The 24,734-nt window shown below is 40.4% G+C and overlaps 1 protein-coding gene across 1 annotated transcript; it reads right to left on the bottom strand.

The window, feature by feature from the left end:
- Positions 1–2,390: 2,390 nt before the first annotated feature.
- On the bottom strand, positions 2,391–19,005 carry LOC126336735 (glutathione S-transferase 1-1-like). The gene is made up of 5 exons (XM_050000731.1): positions 18,915–19,005; positions 8,938–9,141; positions 8,574–8,715; positions 3,481–3,645; positions 2,391–2,699 (listed from the first exon to the last, which is right to left on the bottom strand). The coding sequence occupies exons 2-5, from the start codon at positions 9,138–9,140 to the stop codon at positions 2,553–2,555; spliced, it is 657 nt and encodes a 218-aa protein (XP_049856688.1). The 5' UTR covers position 9,141; positions 18,915–19,005; the 3' UTR covers positions 2,391–2,552.
- Positions 19,006–24,734: the final 5,729 nt, after the last annotated feature.

A 24,734-nucleotide genomic window follows, 5' to 3' on the forward strand; every position in this document is an offset into this window, starting at 1 on the left:
CACCTCCACAGTTAACGCTTATCGACACTGCAAAGGCAACTGCTAATTATTATGTTTATTAAATGAGTTTCGAAATCGAGTGATCAGTAACTGTGTACACCTGTGTCAGTGAAACAATTAATGGAAACTGGCATTCGTTTTACAAATAATGATCGCATTGTGCCTTGTTATCTGTTTACCAATTGAGGCTGTATGCCTGTCATGTTGCACTTATACATCTACAGGTAGGAGAGTACATTTCTCCAGCCACGTGGCAAGCTAAGAATTTGCAAATTTTCAACATTTAAAAAAATACTTACAGGGTGTCTCAGCAGTTAAAATTTTGACATTGTGTTTCTTTTGGTGTATTCGTCCTGTATAAAATAATTTCAGGGCAGGTTTCGACATGCTACATTGAACTGTATCCTTATCACTATATTAAACTGAATGATTTTATAGCAAATGAATCACATTTAGAGAAGCTGGCTATTAATCAACATAGTTATCCAGATCTTCATTATTCATGTCTCCTTTAAATGACCTAAAGATGATCATTTTGACATGACCACAAGTGAATGCCTTCCCAATTTTTACCAAATTCCATCTTGGGCTCCATCTCTAATAATCTGACCACTGACAAGAAAATTTCTTATTTCGTTTCCTTGTTCTGTACATATATACTATACATTAAAAACAAACTAAAGTACTTACAATGGGATCATTTAAATTTCATGTCTTATCAGTTTCCATTTTTTCTATAAATCTTTTTGGTAATTGGGGTAAATATTAACAATGCATTCTAAGTAAAAAGAAAATTTAGCAATACACCACTAACAGTCTTTTTAAACTTGGCTGGGAGCATTTGGGGATGGAATTAAATAGAAATATCATACACTAGCTTACAACAAAAATCGAGCATCCAGAAGATATGGTTTTATGTAAATATAGTGTCATACACATTCACGCCATTAGCAGGTGTGTAAATGATTAGAGCCGCAGTTCTCTGTGATACAACAACCACCAAAGTGCATTAATGACGCTCATTTTTATTGTTGATGCTAGGTCTGGTAAAGTTTACAAGCGGCATGTACATTGTCAGGTATTGAGCAATCATTGTGAGTGGCATGGAGATGCTGCATACTTGTGTTAAACAGCGTTACCAGCACCTGGAAGTGTCAAGGGCCTTATTGTGGGTCTCCATTTGGTCAGATAGCCGCATCATGCAATTATAGGATTTGTCAGGCATTCATCTGTGCAGAGGCCCGATGTTGACTGCATGTTAACACAAGGTCAGGTATACTCATTGTCAAGGTTCCAGTTGGCCATCACATCTACACCAGCAATCTGAGGACAATTAATGGACTCCTGCAACATTCTGTGTCATACCACACCACTGGTCGGAGAATATGAGTAACCAGGCTAGGGAACTTCCATCTGATTTGTAGGATGCCATTAGCACCACAACATAAACTGCTATGTATGGAGCTGTGCTGTGAATGGGAAGCATGAATTACTGATGAATGGCATCACATTGTGTTCAACAATGAGTCATGGTCCTACACCAACCCAGATGACCATTGTTGATGAGTATGGTGGTCTGCTAAGGGAAAGGTCCAATTCATCTAATGTTTTGGAGAGGCATAGTGGTGTTACACCTGGCGTCAGGCAATGGGGGGCCATAAGGTATTACTTGAGGTCACGAATTGTAGCGATTGAGGGCACTCTTCTTGCATAAAGTACATCATGGTCATTTTGTGTTGTAATGTGACAATATATGTTGCCATTTTTCAACAGTGCAATGCTCATTCACCCATGACATGTGTCTCTACATACTTTCTGCCGCATTTTGCCAGACTCATACGGCCATATAGATCCCCACATGTCCTCAATACGGTATGTGTGGAACCGGCTTGGACATCAACGCTGCCCCAGTTACAGTATCCAGGATATCAAGGACAAGTTATAACAGTTGTGGGTCATCTGCGCTACAGAAGAAGATACAAATCGGATTACAGCATAACTTTACTTGAGGCATTGGTAAGATACTACCAAGAACTCACAGAATTTAACATGCTATTTGTGGAAAGGGGGGGGGGGCAGGAAGACCAAGGCTTAAAAACTTTAGGCAACTGCGTGTATGAGGGTATGAGTAGCTATACAGAAGTGAAAATCGTTTCACAGATGTCACTAGCATGGAGAGCTGTACCATATTAGCATTCTCAGCATGTTTCTCAGATTTTTTTTATTACATTCTTATTCTCAGCTGAAAACCCAATAATGAACTCCCTATTCACTGATCAAAGTATTCCTTGTATGTTTCAAATTGATCAACTGAACTGGTGTGATAAAAATTTCTGTGGCCAGGCCCAAGATTATTGACTGGGTATTATGAAATAACATTTCACTGTACATCAGTTCTTAAAAAGGTTACATCAAATATATTTTAAATTATATTGTATTATCAGTATAAAGTAAATAGGAATATAGATACAATGTTTGTGTTCTCAAATCTAAATGTAATGTGATGAAATTAATGTCTCTGAGTTGACAGTCTTTCTTCTGTAGTTTCAGTCTTACTTCTTGGCAATCGCTTCATCAAGCAGTTTCTTAAATTCTAAGGCTCCTGCATGGTTAATTTCTTCATAAGATGGAATTGCTTTCTTTGCTCGCGCAAACCAGGCTGCAACTTTAGAGTATTTTTTTATATCAAAGCCAAGAATCTGGAAAAAGAAATGGTAATGCGCCTTTTAAACAGAGGAATGTTCATAAAATGAGCAGTCAGTTTAAAATGTTAATTATAAGTCAATATGAGAATACAAATAATGTCCGTTTTACCCTTAACTTATTCGCATCCTACCATAATGTCAAGAAATTGGAATTTAATGAAAATATTTATATTGGTTATTGCTTCTTTCATAATCTTACAGTTAATTAAAATTTCATTCCCTAAAGACTGCATCTATATAATTTAATGAAAATGTTTAAATTGGTTATTGCTTCTTTCGTAATCTTACAATTAATTAAAATTTCATTCCCTGAAGACTGCATCTATATAAGGGGATGTCTTCTAATTAGCAGGAAAACTTTTATTGTACCTGCAGTACAGGCAAACAATGTGGAATGATGTTTAATCATCACATCTTCCATTCATTATGTTTATGTGAACTTATCACTAGAAAGCTGTCACAACGTTTTGTTTTTCTTTCTTTCAATTATGAATGCAGTTCAAATAGCATTCATTCAAATTTTATTTCTGTCCTTTAATGTTCCACTGTAATTTGGACGTTGTATACATGTTAGTTCTCAAGAGAATGTCCCAATAAAAATCTGATACACAAAAATAAGAAAATCGATACTTATCTAGTTCAATACTACGCATATCCATAAGGCAAGGGTTCAAAGATAGCTCAAATTCACGAGTACTTCAATACCTACTCAAGTTTGAGACGTAAAAATAGCAAAACAGAAGTAATGTTTCACTACCTGCAAACAAGCTCTTACCTCTGCTGTGCTGACTGATGCCATTAGGGAGTAATCAGCAATAGTGATGGAGTTGCCAGCAGCCCAATCGTTACCTTCTAAGAATTTGTTCAGAAACTCAAATGCTTCTTCCAGTTTCTTTAAATTCTCTGAATTATAGCTCCCTCCAGCAAAAATGACAGGGTACTAGAACAATGTATAAGATTAATAGTGACAGAGATTAATTAATGACCCACCCTATAAATATCATTAACTAGGCAATTTTCACATTCAGAAAACTCAGTGTGTTTTTTGAGACTTTCAAATTAGAGTTTTTATGACTAGCTGAATGAGTGTGATAGTTCTCTGTCGAGTCCTGCTATGTAAGTAGTTGTTATAATTTACGACAGGTAGATGCTGTCTTATATACACAGAAATAGTATGATGGCACAAACGATAATACAGATGTCTAGCAGACTAAATAGAAATAAGAAATCTAGAGGGTCACATCAATTAGATGCACAAGTTCAATGTAATGAATACAGTAATTTCTTGGACCTGAAAGTATAATATGAATAAATATGAGAATTAAATAGATAGGAGTTTTATTTTAAATTTAACTTACTCTACGTGCAGAGTAAATTTTCACCCTATAGCAGAGTGTGCACTGGTATGAAACTTCGTGGCAGACGAAAGCTGCGTGCCACACCAGGACTTGAAACTGGAATCTTTTTCTTTTAGGGGGTATTCATTATGGAAACCGTCCCTCTCGCTCTGGCTAAGCCATAGTTGTGCAATATCCTTTCTACTGGTAATGCTAGTCCTTCAAAGTTTTCAGTAGAACTTCAGTGGAGTTTTGAAGGTAGGAGATGAGGTACTGGCGGAAGCAAAGCAGTGAGAAAGGGTTGTGAGTTATGCTTGGGCAGCTTAGTTCCCATGTGAGACAAAGTTCTCCGGCTTGAGTCTTCGTTTGGCACATAGCTTTAATCGTCCAGGACGTTTCATTTTGATTTACGTGGTTTTAAGGTCTGAAAACATGCAAACTCATGAACAATTACAGCCTAATTACTAAATAATAAGAATAAAGTAGAGTGTAAACTTATTAATTTTACACACTGTAACTAAAATAAAAAGTGTAATGCTGAAAATATCACAATATATATGATTAAAAATAAAAAAAAACAGAGGTAATGGAGATTGGAATCCTGCAAGGATTTTTCAAATAAAAGAATCAGTGACAAGTATAAATGAAGCTCTAATAGATACCTTGACCAGAAATTTTATTAGTACATGGAACATATATGTGGGTAATCTGTCCACAGGTACCAGGCAATTTCCAGCAACTCTAACCCAAACAAATTGTAGGATAAAAACTGGCCGTCAGGTGTCTTGAAAGCCCCATTCATGGGGAGTAAGTAAAATGTGATGATGCTAAGTAGTGTCGTATGCCTTATGTAGGTCAAAAAGACTGCAAAGAGGTGTTGGTATTTAGAGAAAGCCTACCAGACAGATGCTGGGCTTTTATTTGGTTTAAGGATCTGGATGATGATACTGTTATTGGTTAAAAACAGTCTTGGTTGCAATTTTTAGTGTTTTATTTTTCAACGACGCTTTTCACCCTACTTAGGCATCTTCAGGTTTTCTTAATTTGGTATTTCTTAGAAGAATCCTTTAGTCAGTGTAGCCCTTTGGCTACAGTGACTAAGGGATTCTTCTAGGAAATACCGTATTAAGAAAACCTGAAGATGCCCAAGTAAAGCCTTTGGCTACAATGACTAAAGGATTCATCTAAGAAATACCACATTAAGAAAACCTGAAGATGCCTAAGTAAGGCGAAAGGCGTAGTTGAAAAATAAAAAAAACTAAAAATTGCAACCAAGACTGTTTTTAACCAATACTGTTAAGCACTGGTTTGCTGTATGCCAGATATGGATTGGAGGAACTTCTGATGATACTGTCTCACCATTGCGAAGGGATAACAACTTTTAGCCAAATACAGTTGAAGATCCTGAGTAGATGGAGTCTTTCAGTAACATTCAAATGCCGGATCATCTGATTACGAATCTAATCAGGGCCCGGGGGCATTTGTGTGGTGAATCAAGAGCCTGAAGCAACTTCTATTCAGTGAAAAGTTCAGTACTTAATTTGGCACGTGAGGGGTGAAGGATAATAAGATATCTTCAGCTTGTCATTTATTCAAAGTGTAGATAGGTAACAAGACGACAAAGCGCTGTCCCACCATAGATCACAAGGAGTTCAGCATCTACTGATGCATTGGTAAAAATCTCGCCTTGAAGGAAGGGACCTGTTACAGTTTTTCATCTTTTGTGGCCAAGAAGATTACAATGCTTGGCCCACACCTGCGATAAAGAGACATATGCTTCCAATGAGGGGGTGTAGTGTTCCCAACATTACTCCTTACTATATTTAATTAAACAGTAAACCTTTTTATGAAGTTGCTTAAAAATGAGGAAGATGGTCTGTGAAAGGATGTCTCTGAGACATTGCAGGGCCTGTCAATAATTCTGAATGGCAGTGGAAGGGGGAAGAGGGATTCTGTAGAAAGGTAAACAGCAGTTTCAGTAGCATTTGAGATCGCATCACAGACGTCTCCCACAACCTTGTCGTTGCAGTGTCACAGAGAGGAGGCAAAGGCGACAGCACAAGCATACAATGCCAGTGGACCAGTTACCATGTTTGGTCCACTGAGCAGCTACAGGGAAGTAACTATCATTGGAATGTGGTCACTGTCATTAGGACTGACATGTAGAACCACTTTAGAGAAACCACGAGATTGAGATTGTAAGGTAGATAATCAAAAACGTGCTACAGGTGGCACTGAAACGGATGAGAGTATCCTTATTGAGGATATGCAGACCAAAACTGGAAAGATTCTGGTCGGCTAGAAGGCTTCTACCACATGAAGTGGTACTTCCCTACAAGGGGTGCAGCATAATGATATCCCCAAGAGCGAGAAAGGGGGAGAGTTGTTGATTTAAGATTGTCATTTCAAAGTAAGCAAAATTCCCATCTGGAGGTGAATAAATGTTACAGGCAATGTCTGTTGGAGTCTGTTGCGCTTACCCTATTATTGTTTTCAGTACAATAGAGAGATGAACCTATTCACTGATGACATCTATGAGAACCAGCGTACAGACAGCTCCAGATTTTCTCTCAGGGACATATCACAGTTCTGACAAAATGCAAGATAATCTCAAAGAGCTGCACAGTGATCATTGATTGAAGAAGAGTAAATTAGTTGTAGTTCTGGCAGATGACAGTAATATCTATTGCAGTTTCATTGGGTCAACGTTTTAGAGATGTGCTGGTTAAGTGTGAAGGGTCCAAGAGGACACGTCGTGCCCCAGAAATATTGCCTGTCATTTTTCTGGTAGAATAATATAAACGACGAGCAAGGAACGTCACTTTGGAGACTGTGTATGTGTGTGTGTGTGGGGGGGGGGAGGGGGTATGGCGGGAATTCTGTAACTCTGGGGTCATCTGAATAGGTTTCTCCCAAGATTTATTTTTCTTGTCCTCACTCATCATTTTTGGCAGTCTAAATTATTGTCAGGGGTTGTCTGCTGTGGGTGTAGGAATGGAAGAACAATGGCACTTCAGTGACCTACAGGCTGTGGTCCTAAAATTGTGGCCTGGTTTCAGGTCTCTGTAGATTTCTGGGTACATGATTCCCAAGAAGGACTCTGTTATCATTAGTCATTGGAGGAGGATTCTCGTACTCCAACCAGGTGCAGGGAGGGTTCCCAAAGACAATTCCACAGGAACCATGAAAGGGGAAGGCCTATCATACGAATGGTCAGGTTTATTTGCGTGACTACCACATGTCGACATAAGGGGAGTAAATACACCAGGCACTGCTGACAACCCGGCTACAGTGGTGGCAGAAGTTGATATCATTGAGACTAGATACAAATGTCTCTCATGTTCCCTGAGCAGATTAGCACATTTTGGGATTGGGAATGGTGGCTGTTCCTGCAGTTGGTAGTATATATCACTACGTTTTGTGTAGTGGGTGGCGACAATCTCCTCAAATTGGATCATAAATACACCGGGAAGCTGTGCGCCATAAGTGCTGGTATTTACAAAACCACATCAAGGTGGGAAATATGGCTTCAGACTGCAGCAGTAACATACGATTTTGGTCTTTTCTAAAAGAGAATCCCCCTCAAAAATGAAGATAAATACATCAGTAGTGTTGACAAACATGAAATGTGAGGTTGGTTCCTCACCTCATCAAGTGTTTGCCTAGTTCTTCATCTGTCTGCAGCTTTAGATCTCAGTGAAAAGTTAATACCTTGCTGAGGTTTTTGTTTAAAAGAGAGTAATACCCTGACCTGGTAGGATTTGCCATCTTAAGATGGAACCATTCTGTACTTTGCTAAGAGAAGAGAGTCCACCAAATACATTTACAGTGTTCTCCACAAAACAACTCTGTTCTAGTAGAGAGAGAGGATCACTATTTGTTCAGGTGCAAACCAGGAACTCAGGGGAATATTTAACAGCACGTTGTTTGGAGTTACTTGGCATGGTGGCTAGAGACCAGAGATCTGGTGCACCCAAAAGGACATTTTGGGTACAGTGCATACTTCCCCACATGGCCCTCATAATCTGTAAAAAATTTTGAAAACGTCAAATCTGTATGTGGACACTAAACATAAATTAGCTCAAATATTTAGTATAAAGTAATGGATCATAGCGGGCAAAGACAGAATCAATATCCTATAAGCAAGTTAGGTTTTTAGGACTGAATCATTTCTAGAGAATAAGATGAAGAAACAATACAACCCGAGAGTACAATTTGCAGCACACGAATGGAACAGAAGAAGTGTGCAGTGGCTTAGGAGCCAAATGCTTCTCACACAGGTATTCACAAAGAGAGCTGTAAGACCCCTGGGAGGGAGGGGGCTGGTATTTGTGGACTAGTAGGATTTTGTAAATAAAAGGTTTTGTTACTCATTAAGTTTGATACCCTGTCCTAAATGTTATATTCTACCATACGACAATTGCAGATTGTGGTATGCAGCAGAATTTGGTACTATTCACATACTAAGAATACTTTCATCATGCGTTATAAAAAGATACCTTGTTAGGTGCAAGTATCAGAGATGACTTACATAATAATCAGCGAATCTAGCGTAAAGTGTCCCAGCATCAAAGTACAGTCTTTGGTTCACTAGTCCTCTCTTCTTGGCTTCCTTAGGATAGAGTGAGTCATTTTTTGCATACTTATCCACCAGGTAACCGATTATGGCACGGCTGTTGAAAATGATAGTGTAGGAAGGGTGTAACAAAACACAAAGTTGAAACTCAATGATCTAAGTAGATTATTATTACTCTCTTACAGGTATACATTGCTCCTTAACTGTAACAAGGCAATTATTTTATAGTTAGCTTATATGTGTCTTACACTAGCATTAAGAATTTCATTCTCTGACCTATTTATATAAACTTAAAGAAAATAGAAAACTAGATAATTACCTCTCCCAAAGGTAAAAGCCATTGTCATCAATTGTAGGAACTGTGTGCATTGGGTTCATCTTCAGAAACTCTGGTCTAAGCTGTTCACTTGCCACAAGATTCACATGTTTCAAGTTCAGGTCAACACCCACAGCTCTGGCAACCATCTGGACTGCTCTGCAAGGAGCACTTCCCGGAACATAATACAAGTCCATAGATGGCATACTGGAATGGGAAATAAGGCACTATTAAAATGTTGTGTCTAATGTTTCAACCATTTTATTAACATGAAATTTTCTGCTACTAAAACTTTTGTCACCTTGTGGAAACATATCAAATGGTTATTTTAGGATCACTGTATTACTTCTTCAAATAAATTTAGCTGTGTGGAAACAAGCTGATATTGGTCACCACTGTCAGTAGTAGTCGGAGGTCTAGAAATAGTACTGATAGTCGTAGAAGTGAAATAAACTAAATAACATCCAGGGCTCTATTTAAGATGTATTGTTAAGATCAAGTACAGTAGTGCCATAAATAAGTGAAATCGTGGTAGGTAAATGTTGACTACTGAGATACAAATTGCAGATCAGCTGATAAAACAATTACCATCCGCCACCAAAGAAGTAAGCTCTTGTCACAAGCATCGCAGACTGCTGGATGGCCAAATTATTTCTTCCGTGTGTGAACATGAACTACTTAGGTAACTGCTTTATGTATCAGCCACTGTCTGCTACTATGGATAGCATACTGTCAGTTCTATAATCAACGAGCTTAGCAATTTATCCATACAAGTTAGATGGATTTCTGGTACTGTTGGTGTTGTGATGAAGAGTAATATGACTGGAAAATCTAACTACAGTAATGCACCATCTGAATAAGTAGCTACTTTATGCTATCTTGTGCAATAACTCACAGCTTTTCATAGCGAGTGAAGCCAGAATTGACGTCTTGCGACCGATCTAGGTTACCAGCAGTGTATCGGCTGTAGATAGTAAATCGTAGAAACAATACAGTCAAAAAGTAAAGTTTTAGCACAGAAAAGGATATATTACTTCTCCATGTCTAACATATATAACATTTGAAAATTTTAAATAATTTTCTTCTCAAACATTTGCACACAATAAAAACTTTTAAGTGTTATAAAGCCATATTATAGGTATATCCACTTGGCCACTTACATTGTTTCCCACTAAGCAATGTAGTATTCCACTCACCTAGCCAAACATTTAGTTCCAACTCCACACATTTTCTACCTTCTAACATTCAAAAATATTTCGCATGATATCAGGTTGCTTTCTCAAATCCTGTGAGCTCAGTCATAAGAACTAAAGCCTCAGCAGTTGGTAAATTACAAACATTTGACACACAATTTTAAGTATAATGTTCAACACTGTGCTTCGAGAGCGCTAGTCCAAGTCTTAGAGAGGATGGGAGATGGTACTGACTACATCGTTCTGAAAGAAAACAACGTGTAATCAAACGGTAAACAGTGAGGTGACAACCTGATCTAGTGCAGCAGCCCGACGTGGCATGAACCCAGCAAGTCGTTGGAAGTCCCCTGCAGAAATACTGAGCAATGATGCTTCTATAGCTGTCCATAATTGCGAAAGTGTTGCCCGTGCTGGATTTTGTGCACGAACTGACCTGTCGATTATATCCCATAAGTATTCAATGTGATTAAAGTTGGGCGATCTGGATGGCCAAATCATTCACTCGAGCTGTCCAGAATGCTCTTCAAACCAATCGCGAACTGTTGTGGTCTGGTAACACGGCGTATTGTCATACATAAAAAATCTATCGTTGAATGGCTGCAAACGGTCTGCAAGTAGCCGAACATAACAAGTTCCAGTCTATGATCGGTTCAGTTGGACCAGAGAATCCGGTCTATTCCATGTAAACACAGCCCAAGGTATTATGGACCCACCACCAGCTTGCACAGTGCCTAGGGACGATGGCTTCTTTGGGTCTACACACTACTCGAACCTTACCATCAGCTCTTACCAACCGATATCGGGACTCATATGAACAGGCCACGGTCTTCCAGTCGCCTAAGGTCCAACCGATATGATGACTAGCCAGGAGAGGCGCTGCAGGCGATGTCGTGTTGTTAGCAAAGGCAGTCGCGTCGGTGTCGTCTGCTGCCATAGTCCATTAATGCCAAATTTCACCGCACTGTCCTAACGGACATATTCGTCGTACGTCCCAAGTTAATTTCTGCGGTTACCTCAGGCAACGTTGCTTCTCTGTTTAGCACTGACAACTTTAGGCAAGCGCTGCTGCTCAGGGTCATTAAGTGAAGACCATCGGCCACTGGGTTGTCCATGGTAAGAGATAATGCCTGAAATGTAGTATTCTCGGCACAGTCTTGATGCTATGGATCTCGGAATATTTAATTCTCTAACGATTTCCGAAATGGAACGTCCCACGCGTCTAGCTCCAATTACAAGAATCATCTGAGTACAAATAACAGCTTCGTCAATGAACTGCCCTTTTATACCTTGAGATACTACAGCCATCTGTACATATGCATGTCGCTATCCCACGACTTTTCGTCACCTCAGTGTAATATATTGAACTGACATTACAAAAGTTAGGATGACCAGGAAACAATATAAAGGTGACTTGTTGCAATTATGGATCCAGATTTTTGCCAAAGAATTTAGTGATCACTTAAATTGTGCTTATTTTAGTAAGTTTAATATTAACATGTGCAAATGAACAATCTTTCCTCAGAAACAGTTAAAAATTAGTCTCAAAGTATTAGAGTGATTGTTATGTTGTTTGGGCGAAATTAGACAAAAAAATACGGTACAACTGAACGTGTTTGTATGTTCCGACTATCAACAAAATTCCGTATATTATGTCAACTACTTCTCTTAATGAAGTGAAGCTTTTCCACTGACAACTGGCCAGAAGAAAATCACCTGAAGCTTTTCCACTGACAACTGGCCAGAAGAAAATCACCTGTTCCAGTGCCATAAAGCAACTTCGTTGCGAACCATGTCCCTGCCTACACAGTTACTTTCAAAAATATAATGATCAATAGACCTGAAAGTACATACATATAATAAAGAGATTACAACAAAGTCCTCTGAAGTGCTGCCATTAATTCCAGTGCAAAGAAATGGGAGTGCGCAGTTTGGATTGCACTGATATTTAAAAAATTAATTACACCTAAAATATATATTTTGTTGGGAATTTATTGAAATTCAAGTAGCAGACCAGTAATAAACTATTATTCATGTGCAAAAAATATGTCAATGAAGCGAACATTGTGGTATCTTCTTAACAAATCCATGTTAATAAGCACAATTTCTATGAGCTTTTCTATTTACTGGACTAGCACAGCTGGAGAGCTGAGGATACTCAACAACAGCCAAAACGAATTTTGTATGAACATATCAAAACTCAAAATACGACACCAAACTTAATTTATTACCTCTGTGAGCGGTTAATATTTACTGTGTAGATAGCAAAGAAAAAAAAAAAGGATTACGACAAAGTCATTAGACACAGAGTGCTAGCTCTGACAGGGCAAGGACTGGGAAGGAAGCTTCAGTGTCTGTTTCAAAGAAACCATCCCAGCTTTCAGGTAATTATCACATCAGTTACATATTTATGGATCACGCTAAGAAGTGAGATGAAATGTGACAAACAAGTGAAATCACTAATAAGGAAGACGGATGGAAAACTTAGATTCGTTTTAAAGGTTTTGAGAAAGTGCCACGACTCTGTAACGGAAATCACAGACAACCAATTGTAGAGTGTGGATCTCATGTGAAAAGTAACTACGAAGTGGGCATGACAACAGACCCATAACAAACTAAAACAAGCCCTGTTAGACTCACAACAAGTTGTTAGATCAAGATAAAATAGAGAAAAGACAGACAGAAATTAAAGAGAGATAGAAGGAATAGATTCCTAGGGAGCTTAAATGGGAATCTGTGGGAGAATGACGAGTGTGATATTGAAAAAAAATGATACTGAATGAGACCATTTTGGCCATGGTTGCAGTGATTGTTGTTTTCCATACTGCGCAGTACCATACAGAGAAAACTTTTATACCAGCTGACTCAGGCTATTGAAGTCTATACATTTAAAGTTGGATGACATTATCAAGAGAGTCTGTTGGACATATTTAAAGAACCGGCATTGGAGGAAGACCATGTAAACCGTATAACAAACCTGCTGCAATTATCCCATAGTTCTCTTAAGGATCATGATGGTAAGACTTACTAGGGCCCACTCAGATGAGTACAAATAGTCATTTTCCCCTCGATCAATACGCGAATGGAATGGATCACAAAATCCTAATGTTGGTACGAAGTACCCCACGACATGCACTGTGTAGTGGACTTGCACAGTATATAAAGGGTGTTTCACATCTCACGTTACACACTCTAGTGGTTGTAGAGGGGACGTAGTAGATCAAGTTTTACACAGGAATCTATGCCCGGAAGTCTCATCCAACGATGTACAGAGCCAGTGAATATATGCGTATGCAGGGTGATACCGTGATGATGTACAAACTTTCTAAGATGATGGAGAAGCATAAATGTATCAATTTGAGGGAAGGGTCCTTGTACCGGCAAGAACGAGTCGAAAGTTATAAGCGAAAACCGTTCTGATACCTCTGACAATGGACTACATATACTGGTACTGTTGTTGCCAAGATTGTATGGTAGGTAATTCTCAGGGATGGTAGTATGGACCAAAGTTAGAAAAAAATGTCAAGTAAACGTAGGCTCCAAAATGCATATCTGAGGGTCTATGAGCACTTCTTCCTCCTCGCTACTGTGAAACATACACTACTGGCCATTAAAATTTCTACACCAAGAAGAAATGCAGATGATAAACGGGTATTCATTGGACAAATATATTATACTAGAACTGACATGTGATTACGTTTTCATGCAATTTGGGTGCATAGATCCTGATAAATCAGTACCCGGAACAACCACCTCTGGCCGTAATAACGGCCTTGATACGCCTGGGCATTGAGTCAAACAGAGCTTGGGTAGCGTGTGCAGGTTCAGCTGCCCATGCAACTTCAACAAGATACCACAGTTCATCAAGAGTAGTGACTCGCATATTGTGACGAGCCAGTTGCTCGGCACCATTGACCACACTTTTCAATTAGTGAGAGACCTGGGGAATGTGATGGCAAAAGCAATAGTCTAACATTTTCTGTATCCAGAAAGGCTCGTGCAGGACCTGCAACATGCGGTCGGGCATTATACTGCTGAAATGTAGGGTTTCACAGGGATCGAATGAAGGGTAGAGACGCGGGTCGTAACATATCTGAAATGTAACGTCCACTGTTCAAACTGCCGTCAATACGAACAAGAGGTGACCGAGACGTGTAACCAATGGCACCCCATACCATCACGCCGTGTGATACGCCAGTATGGAGATGGCGAATACACGCTTCGATTGTGCGTTCACCGTGATGTCGCCATACACGGATACGACAATCATGATGCTGTAAACAGAACCTGGATTCATCCGAGAAAATGACGTTTTGCCATTCGTGCAACCAGCTTCGTCGTTAAGTACACAATCGCAGGCGCTCCTGACTGTGATGCAGCGTCAAGGGTAACAGCAGCCATGGTCTTCGAGCTGATAGTCCATGCTGCTGCAAACGCCATCGAACTGTTCGTGCAGATGGTTGTTGTCTTGCAAACGTCCCCATCTGCTGACTCAGGGATCGAGACGTGGCTGCACTATCCGATACAGCCATGCGTATAAGATGCCTGTCATCTCGACTGCTAGTGATACGAGGCCGTTGGGATCCAGCACGGCGTTTCGTATTACCCTCCTGAACCCACCGATTCCATATTCTGCTAACAGTCATTGGATCTCGACCAAAGCGAGCAGCAATGTCGCGATATGATAAACCGCAATCGCGATAGGCTACAATCCGACCTTTATCAAAGTCGGAAACGTGATGGTACGCATTTCTCCTCCTTACACGAGGCATCACAACAACGTTTCACCAGGCAACGCCGGTCAACTGCTGTTTGCGTATGAGAAATCGGTTGGAAAGTTTCCTCTTGTCAGCACGTTGTATGTGTCGCCACGGGCGCAAACCTTGTGTGAATGCTTTGAAAAGCTAATCATTTGCATATCACATCATCTTCCTCCTGTCGGTTAACTTTCTTGTTTGTAGCACGTCATCTTCGTCGTGTAACAATTTTAGTGGCCAGTAGTGTATCATCTCTATTGAACAAGTGATCATAGCTTCCCAGGTATGCAATTTAGAGCCCATTTTTACGCGACAGTTTTTCTTGTTTTGGTCTGTACTACCACTTCTGAAAGTTATCTAACCTAAAATATTATCAACAACAACAATGCCAGTACATCTATTCCACTGTCAGAGGTATCAAAACGGTTTTCCCTTATAACTTAGTGTCCGGTAGAGGGACCTTACCTCAAATTGATACATTTTTCTCCATCATCTTAGAAATTTTGTAGCATCGCTACGGAATCACAAAAGTATATATACATACATTTACAGGCGCCAGCGTTTATACCTTTGACGCTCTGTAGCGTCGTTGGATGACATTTCGGACATGGGTTCCTATGTAAAGCGTGATCTATTAAGTCCTCTCTACAACCTCTAGAAGTGTGTAACATGAAACACCCTGTATAAGGTAACCGACTTCAGGGAAACTTACCTATCATGACCTGATAGGGATTTAAACCCAACTTCTACAAAATGTGAGTATGGTGTCACAAGTACTGAACCACCTGGTCCCACGTGAGATCAGCAGCACTCAGCTGTTGCACGTTCTAAATATGTTATTCGTCTTTATTCACCCCGTTTACATGCCCTAATATCTTGTCTTCTTGACGTTTTTACTTTATATAAATAGAGAAGCAGACGGGTTGCCTTCTAGTCTGTTACATGAAGCAACCCTGCATTCTTCAGCATTTTGCTAAACGATATGATTATTTGCCTTATTGTCAATATACGGCATGTAAAGTGAATACGATTTCCCTTGCACGCATATTCAACTGGTATGTTGTAACTCTAGCAGCACACGGCTGAATTCTTCATATCTATTCATTAGGTCGCACTACTGTAAGACTTCTAATCTTATTCGACGCCAATGTGCCAGCTGAGTCCCACGGGTGCTACGGGAAAACCATAGGTACACCTTTCAAAGCCGCATTTTATAGTAAAGTTCCGACCTTTACTGGGTGGTGCGAAGGATTTATCTTTTATAACTGGATCCCTGTTAAATACTATACAGAATTTGCAGCTGACCTAGTTTCCATTTAAACCATGATTTACCATTGTTCCTTCAAACAAAAAATGTGCCTAGTTGTACGAAAAGAGCACAGATCGCACCTGTCTATAAGAAAGTTGCAAAATCATACACTGCAAGCTTTTCTGGTAGGTATTTGCTTTATTGCTGATATTTGTATTATAGGCAAGAGGCCGCGGTCCAAGGCATATTATGTTTTCAGTCTAGGCGTTTTGTCTTCCAGTACTGGATACCTTCATAGAAATTACAATCGTCATCGCAAGCAGAAAAGATAAGTGATCAAAACATTGGTGTACCGGGCTAAAAGAAACTAAGAACTACAATCCTTGAAGAAGAGCTCGTTGATTTAAGAATGGCCTGCAGAAGAAACGACTACTCATACAAAGAAATAAATCCGGAACTGTATCCTAAAAGGTGTAGCAATTCCAATAAAAAAACAGTAAAAGGGAAGCTTTCCTTCCATTTGTAAGAACTGTCACAGATCGCATCAGCAAAACACTCAGAAAACTTGGTATTGATACAGTTTTTAAACCAGCAAGAAAGGTGCGCTAAATTTGAACACTGCAAAGAATCTTCGGTCGACGCTTGCCACTGCAGATGTACATAAAGCCCTTCGCACTTGCGACCAAGTATACTTTAGTACTACGAAAAGAAGCATTAACACCCGCCTTACGGAATACAGGAGCAATTGTCGTCTGAGTAAGACTGAATAATCAGTAGTAGTAGATCACGCTCTAGGACTGGGAAACCACAAAATTCGTTTCTCCGACACTATGGTTTTAGCAAGATCTAATATGTAATTACTACGTTAGGATGTACAGAGAGGCCATAGAAGTACAAAAAAAGCATAAAACAAATTTAATGGAAAAGGAGATGGATTGAAATGATATAAGTTGTGGGCATTAGAGCTAAATGAAAGAAACAGCGCCAGAGTGCCAGCTCGCCCCCTCCCCCCCCCCCCCTCCCGTCCACTCACACTCAACAATTCCCCTCAACGGACCCCATAGCACATGTCGGCGCGATGCCGCGATCTCGGCAGCAGTCTGATGACGTCACTAACCGACCGTTGCGTGGATACATACAGACAGTTCGGGTTGCTGAGCTTGCTTGAGGCTGTAACACCTATCTGAAACGTTAAAGCATCTGATGATGTCGCCAGCATGGGAAGACGAAACGCCAGACAGATAGTTATTCCTTGAACCGCTACCTAATGCCCGTAATGGAAATATCAGCAATAACACAGATACCGGCCGTGAAAACGCGCTTTCTGTGACTCTCCAGGGAGTCAAACGTGTAATTATTCCTACTGTCATCCTCTGTACTTTCAATATTCCCGTTAGTACTGTTTGAGCAATAGAGGGGATCGCACGAGTTATTGTAAGGAATTTTGTACTACTGAACGTATGTGACCATTCCATTTCATATATCTTCAAACAGTACTCCAACAGTGACTCATTGATGCTACAATCATAGGAAATGTCTTTTCAGCGCCTTGTGAAGAGCACAATTTTAAATTTCTGATAGTTTAAATTTCTGATCTGCCAATCTGTGTACAAATTAGAAATCCGATGAAGATATTTATGAATATTTATGCAGCTTTTTATCGGATAGCAGTTCAACAGCATCGTATGCAAAGACGTTTGAGTTGATGTTAATATCTTCACTTCCCGTATGTGTATCTGCGTACAGAGCCCATGTAACGCCAAAGATACACGTGCTAATGCTTTGTTTACCTTCTGTTATGTGTCATTACCGACTTCAATAACTTTCTGTATCGTCAATTACAATTAATAGAAATATTAAGCGGATAAATGTACACCGGAACAGAATACGTTTTTATTTATTTTATTTTATTTTTTTAAAACTTATTGGCTTTCGGGACGGGCCCATATAGCCATCTCAACACTAATGTCAGTTATGACTATACGAAGGTAAGAAGAATATTACACACAGAAAATTTCCGACTCCCGCCAGGCATCCCTTCATTTAGCCATCTGCCGCGCTGACCGCGCAGCTCCTGAGACGGAGTAAATGAAGAGGTTCAAATGGTTCAAATGGCTCTGAGCACTATGGGACTTAACATCTGTGGTCATCAGTCCCCTAGAACTTAGAACTACTTAAACCTAGCTAACCTAAGGAGATCACACACATCTATGCCCGAGGCAGGATTCGAACCTGCGACCGTAGCAGTCACGCGGTTCCTAACTGCGCGCCTAGAACCGCTAGACGAAATGAAGAGATTAATAATGTTTCATATGAGGTCATGCACGGCTTAGACTGGGGCATCCCTAACATATGGGCTGTATTCCGTTCTCTGCTCTTTTATGTACGACGTACACCGGGACGAACCTAAGTGTTGTGAGGACGTATGATACCAATACAGCCGGCCGGAGTGGCCCTGTGGTTCTAGGCGCTACAGTCTGGAACTGCGAGACAGCTGCGGTCACAGGTTCGAATCCTGCCTCGGGCATGGATGTGTGTGATGTCCTTAGGTTAGCTAGGTTTGAGTAGTTCTAAGTTCTAGGGGACTGATGACCTCAGAAGTTGAGTCCCGTAGTGCTCAGAGCCATTTGAACCATTTGATACCAATACACCCCGTCGTTCAGCAATGACTTGGGGCACGCTCACACTTCCTCGCAATCGTTCAGTGAGTTTTCATTCTGCGTCAGACGGTGACACAAAAAAACGCGATAGATTTCACTGACAGCAACAGAAGTGAACACTTACGTGATAAATTCTGCTATGACTCTGCACTGCGTGGGTATCACCGCCGATCCAACTGTAGAATTAGCGTGCCTGCTGCCGCTCTTAAATATAGAACAGTATCAGGAGAATTTGATGACGAGGCGAAGAACAGCAGCCGTGGACCGCGGCGGGGGAGGGGCGGCACGCTGACCAACCACGTGGCGGCATCACCCGCGGGACGTATGACTTTGCGACCCCACAGGCAGCCGAGATACGGCGGGCGCGTAGGCGATTCAGGCGACTCAGAATGAAAGGGCGTAAGTAGGGGAGGTTACGGGAAGACTGAAGCTTTGATTCCGGTTGCGAGGCGTGCTCCCATGAGTCAATCGTTGAGCCTTCATTGCCCCGAAATGTTACGTGATATTAACAAGGGCTGCCAATATTTGACCATGGTCTCATGGTAGATGACCACATCTGACCATGATTTTGAGGGAGGTTTAGTCGCAATAAATTAAACTTGCACCTCCACTTAGCATCTTCTTGAGGTGTGTGACAATGGAGGCACAGTGAAAAAAAGAACTGTCATAGTTTGCTGACATTTTGCTCTATTATGTCGTACGTTATCATGTTTTGGGGTTACTCCACAAACTGAGATAAAGTTTTTCCAGTGAAAAATCGTATAATAAAGTTTATGCTGCCAGCTGAATTCGTGTTCTGCCTCAGCTACTTTTTAATATCAGTTGTACAAAACACTGCTAAAGGTTTTGTTGTCCGTTTTGCTTCGTCAGTTCCGCAGTACCTGTTGTGTGCTGTGACAGCCATTCTGTTCAGTTGTTTCTTTTTGCAGTGTTGTAGTAAGCAGCGTGTTGCGTGATTCCTTGTCTCTGTTAAGCTGGTTCCAATTAAGGGTTGGACGAGCGTGCAATGTGGAGGAGCACGACGCCATTTCGATTCTTCACCAATTTTATTCGTGTGTTTCTTACTATCAAATAATCTCACTGTGTAACTCGTGTATGTCTTGTTAAGTATAGCACAAGCATGTGCAATTCTCTTATAATTCAATTGGATGTAACGCTATCAGAATCTTAAGTTTTATCTGGTTAATTAACAACGACTTAAATTCATATTACAGTACACACTGGAACGAAAGTAATCTTTTACAATTAAGATAAACAAGTAAACCAGTCAGTTCGTCATAAAGTGTTACTACAGTGATATGTAAACATCATGGTACACATTGAAACCAAAGTAATGTGTACCATAATATTTACATAATATCACTTTAGTATCACTTTATAACAAACGGACTGATTTATTTGTTTATCTTAATTTTAATCAATTCTCTTTTAAGACACGTAGTAAGTTATCAAACATTAGTAATTTATAAATTCCTACTGTCATATATGTATGTACCAAAACATCTGCAAGAGTGGAAGTCTTTGGCATTGTTATGGTCGCAATATTGCCATCTTTCTACACATTCTTCCATATGGTGAAATTTCTTGATATGTCAGTGCTGCTTTAGATTATGTGTACCAATATACATAAAAAAGTGCATCATGCAGTCTTTGCTGCTGCATGATCACTAGCAGTCAGCACTGGAACGTAATGACGCGGGTTTTTCAACTTAAGTAACCAAAACATCTTCACTTTAACGATTTGTTCACATCGTTTAAAATAGTTGTGAGTCATAATTACAGTCAAAAAGATATTGTCTCACATCATGTTTTGGTTACAGGGCACCACAACCTCATGGAAATATCATTATTTGGGAAAACAAAAAGTTAAAGCTCATGTAAAATGTATTTAAACGTGAACTAGCCGTCTGAAGATGAACCTGTAATGTTCGAAACCGGTAACAGCGCTGTTTAAATAAATAAACTGCACTGTAAAAAGTGGCTGGTTGCTGTTATCTTCGATGTAAGAGTCAGTTTATATTTTGTGTGCAGCCACAAGAGCGTCAGTTTTCGACAAAACAGCAAAATACAACTATCTAGTATTTACTTAGAATATCGTCAGTGTCTATATTATTAAAAGACATGGATTCCACTCCTTACCTATTGCCATGATGTATCTTGTCACCGTATTCAGCCCTCGTTGGTGATCAATCTAAATTGTGACGTCGGGGCATGGCGATCTTTTCTTCAAATTACCTGAAATGTTGTTTGCCCAAGCCCACCATCAGACAGTGCAAGGAAGAAGTGGTGAATATATTATGTGTGTGTGTGTTTGTATGTGGCCTAATGATACCAAAAAGCACTATCAACGTATGCAGGCATGAATAATAATAATATCTAGTACTGGCGTAGTAAATTCTTCATCTTCTGTCCTGGAATATATTGATCACATTTCATCATCAATTGATGCTGCCTCTTATCGCAATATCCAGCTCTGCTTGGTGGTCAATCTCGTCCATGGCAATGTTGTTATTGGGTGCATTAGAAACAAATGAGGCCTCTTAAGCTATGCATGGAAGTGTAAAATTATTGTCCTTCTAAAGCGCAGAAATGATTCTATTACTACCCACTTATCTGACCCTCAACAGTTGGTAACATAAGACATGAAATTGTACAATTGTACATTGTATTATTCTTATTGTTATTCTTATTGCAGTATAAGAAATATCAATTACTACATATGTATGTGTTTGTCAATAACAGGAGCCCACTTCTTGGAAGTCATACTTGAGAAACACATCATTGATTGGGATGGTTAAATCTCAGTATCAGTACTAACTAATTCTTCCGAAGCAGTAAGATATGGAATGGAATGAGCATGTGGGGTTAGGAGGAAAAGCGAATGATACGCTTCGGTTTATTGGAAGAATTTTGAAGAAGTGTGGGAGACCACATATAGAACGCTAATGCGACCTATTCTTGGCTGCTGATCGAATATTTGGGGTCAATGTCAGTTCAGGTTAAGTCCTGTGACTGCCACCTGCCATTATTGTGGAAGTGATGCTGTGCCTATGTGTGGCCTCGCTGGCAGAGTAGGATATTGTCTCCATGAACGAGTGCCGGTGCTCGTCACTGGGAATGGCATGTTGTAACACGCAGTAGGAAGAATTCTCTGACGACAGTTTTGCAAGATTCAACTGGCCATCACCTATGCAGCAATGAACAACCCTCCAAAAATCCCTTGTCTCCTGTTGGTCTAATACCATACAAAATGTAAATGTATCCAGTTTTTCAGCATAAATAAAACACGCTTTGCTGTCAGAAATCACCTCCTCTTAATTTCAACATTGACAGCGGTATTAGTGTTATTCTGCACCCTGAATCAGATATGAAAAAAAAGAAAACCCTATTCTTCGCACTCCATAGCGTTTCGAAAGAAAAACAGTCTTGGTTGCAGCGGAAATAATACGTTTATTGATGCATTTCATCATCTATGGTATCATCAGAAAGTCTGTAACAAAAACGAAATAGTATTCGTTAGAGTATGGTACTATTCCGCAGAGCTGTAACCAAAATTAAGAGATTTACTGGAAAACTTACTTTCAATGCAGTGCGAATTTTGCATTAGTAACATCTGTGGAGATAATTGTACGTAACTACAGGACAAAGAATGGTACGATTCAGCTATTGAGAGCTACAGTGCAGGGAAAACTAAAAATAAGTGACAGGCTTTGCAAACTTTATCTTAAACACACAGTGGTCAATCAGAAAAGCAGTGCTGTTATAGAACCACATTTACAGGCTTTAGGGGCCAGGTAGGACAACCTGTGCAGTTAGCAATAACTCGTTCCAGTCAGCGTGCTTGATCCGCTCTGCACCACACGCCCTCATGTCCTTGGCACGAGATTTTCCGTTTCACTTTTATTGCTTCCGCGAGTGACTCCCGTCCACATCTTGTTAGTCGGTGCAAAGTAATCAGTAAGCTTTAATGAGTGTACCCGCCACTCTCTTGTCTCCATAGATACGGCAGTAACTTAGTAGTAATTTCACAACGACTTCAGTATTACATTTCGTTTTTTGTGTTCTCATTACATCTCTTATTTCCGTGTAACTTTTTCTTGTGCTTTCCTTAGTTCCGGAAAGGCGTTAAGTACCAATATTCAGCAAGTATATTCCTTTCACTGCCTATCGCATTTATAGGAAACCTACCTCAGCGCAGCACAATATCTTCAGAGGGCGGTTTCATCTAGTCGATGCGTGATTTCACTAGTCCAAATCCCTTTGAAAACTATGACTGGTGATCTACACCGAGCTAGGTAGCGCAGGGTCAAGGCATTTGAGGAGATTGCTGGCTGGCCATCCTCAGTTAGATATTCCGTAGTTTCCATGAATTTTATAAAGGCCAGGAAAGGGCATTCAGTGTACGCTTGATCAGTTTGTTCCCTACCAGCACCAATAGTCGTAAGCGTTAGCAAGTCGCTTTCGGGATTCGGGAGGCGCCCGGCCCCGGCTCGAATCCGACGTTCGATTAACGTTGAGGGCTGGTGTGCCGACAAGCATGGTTGGTTGACTGGTTGATTTGGAGGTAATCGGTCCCGTAGTATTAGGGAAGGATGGGCAAGGAATTCGGCAGTGCCCTTTAATAGGAACCATCTGGGCACTTGCCTGAAGCGATATAGGGAAAGCACGAAAAACTTAAATCAAGATGGCTGGATGCCGATGTGAACCGTCGTCCTCACGAATGCAAGTCCAATGTGGCTAACCACTGCGCCACCTCGCTCAGTCCGGCAAATCTGGATATGGTTTTCGTGCGGATTTCTGCATCCAAGTATGTGAATACGGGGCTGGTACCCACGTTCCGCTTCAGTTAGATGATTCGCTAGCATTTCGGAAACATTCACACACTTTTATATAGGTTAGCACTAGACGCAGAGAGACTGAGTATACAATTTCCGTCCGTGGAAAGCGGGTGGGAAGGGGAGAGAGCTAAGAAAAAAATCTGGAAATTTGTGGTAAGGTCTTATGGGACCAAACAGCGGTGGTTATCGGTCTCTAAGCCTTCACACTACTTAATCTAACTTAAACTAACTAACGCTAAGTACAACACACACACCCATGCCCGAGGGAGGACTCGAATCTCCGACGGGGGGAGACGCGCGGACCGTGACAAGGCGCCCCAGACCTGTCGGCCACCCCGCGCGGCAGAGAGGTAAGGAATTCCGCCACCCTCCACCAACTAATATTACCAAATTCAGATTAACACTAACACTACCAAATTCTGAGTAACATACTGACACAGTGAAGAATTGGGATGAGCCCACGAAAAAGAATTGACTGATTTCCACGCCCGTCCTCATTCGTCTTGGCCTCAGCCTTGTAATCAATGTTGATGAGCGTTTACAGTTTTCCTGTAGGCCTGTGATAGTTACTTCCTTCCGTTTTTATGATACCTTATATTTTTCTTGGATCCATAGGGTTACTGTCTTCCTCTGCTTGAAAACTGGGTGGACTAACAACGCAACCTAGCTGACACTACTTAAACAGGATAGGCACGTCGTTGGCTGTCCTTCAAGCTTCGCCCTTCACCTTCGCTATTTCTGCATACCACTAGCGTGCAGTCTATGTTAGGTGCGAGCTTCATTAAAGGTGCATACCAACCAGCATGAAGGCACGTAACGTCCATGAACATAACTTAGTGGAGGAATACAGAGATGAAAATCCATTGGTATTTTTCTCTCAAATTCCGCGATTCCGTCTAAAGTAATCTGTTGCGATACGAAATATTTATGAAATTTTTTAATAAAGGATGAAAACAACCAACCGGTTGCACAGATTTTATTGCTTTGACGTGGTTTCGATACCGACTAAGGTATCATTAGAATAAGTTATAGTTAACAATAAAAATTTATTTAATTTACACATGAGAATAACAACCATTTCAGAAACCTTGAGTAATACAAGAAGT

The sequence above is a fragment of the Schistocerca gregaria genome, chromosome 2 (genome assembly GCF_023897955.1).
Source record: "Schistocerca gregaria isolate iqSchGreg1 chromosome 2, iqSchGreg1.2, whole genome shotgun sequence".
Taxonomy (NCBI): Eukaryota; Metazoa; Arthropoda; class Insecta; order Orthoptera; family Acrididae; genus Schistocerca; species Schistocerca gregaria.

Excerpts from the sequence above, each read along its gene's own strand:
- LOC126336735 (XM_050000731.1), bottom strand. The coding sequence starts at position 9,140 with ATGCCATCTATGGACTTGTATTATGTTCCGGGAAGTGCTCCTTGCAGA. Across the intron at positions 8,716-8,937 it reads GGCTTTTACCTTTGGGAGAG|CCGTGCCATAATCGGTTACC; the intron begins GTAATTATCTAG and ends CATTTTCAACAG. Across the intron at positions 3,646-8,573 it reads CTAGATTCGCTGATTATTAT|TACCCTGTCATTTTTGCTGG; the intron begins GTAAGTCATCTC and ends ACATTGTTCTAG.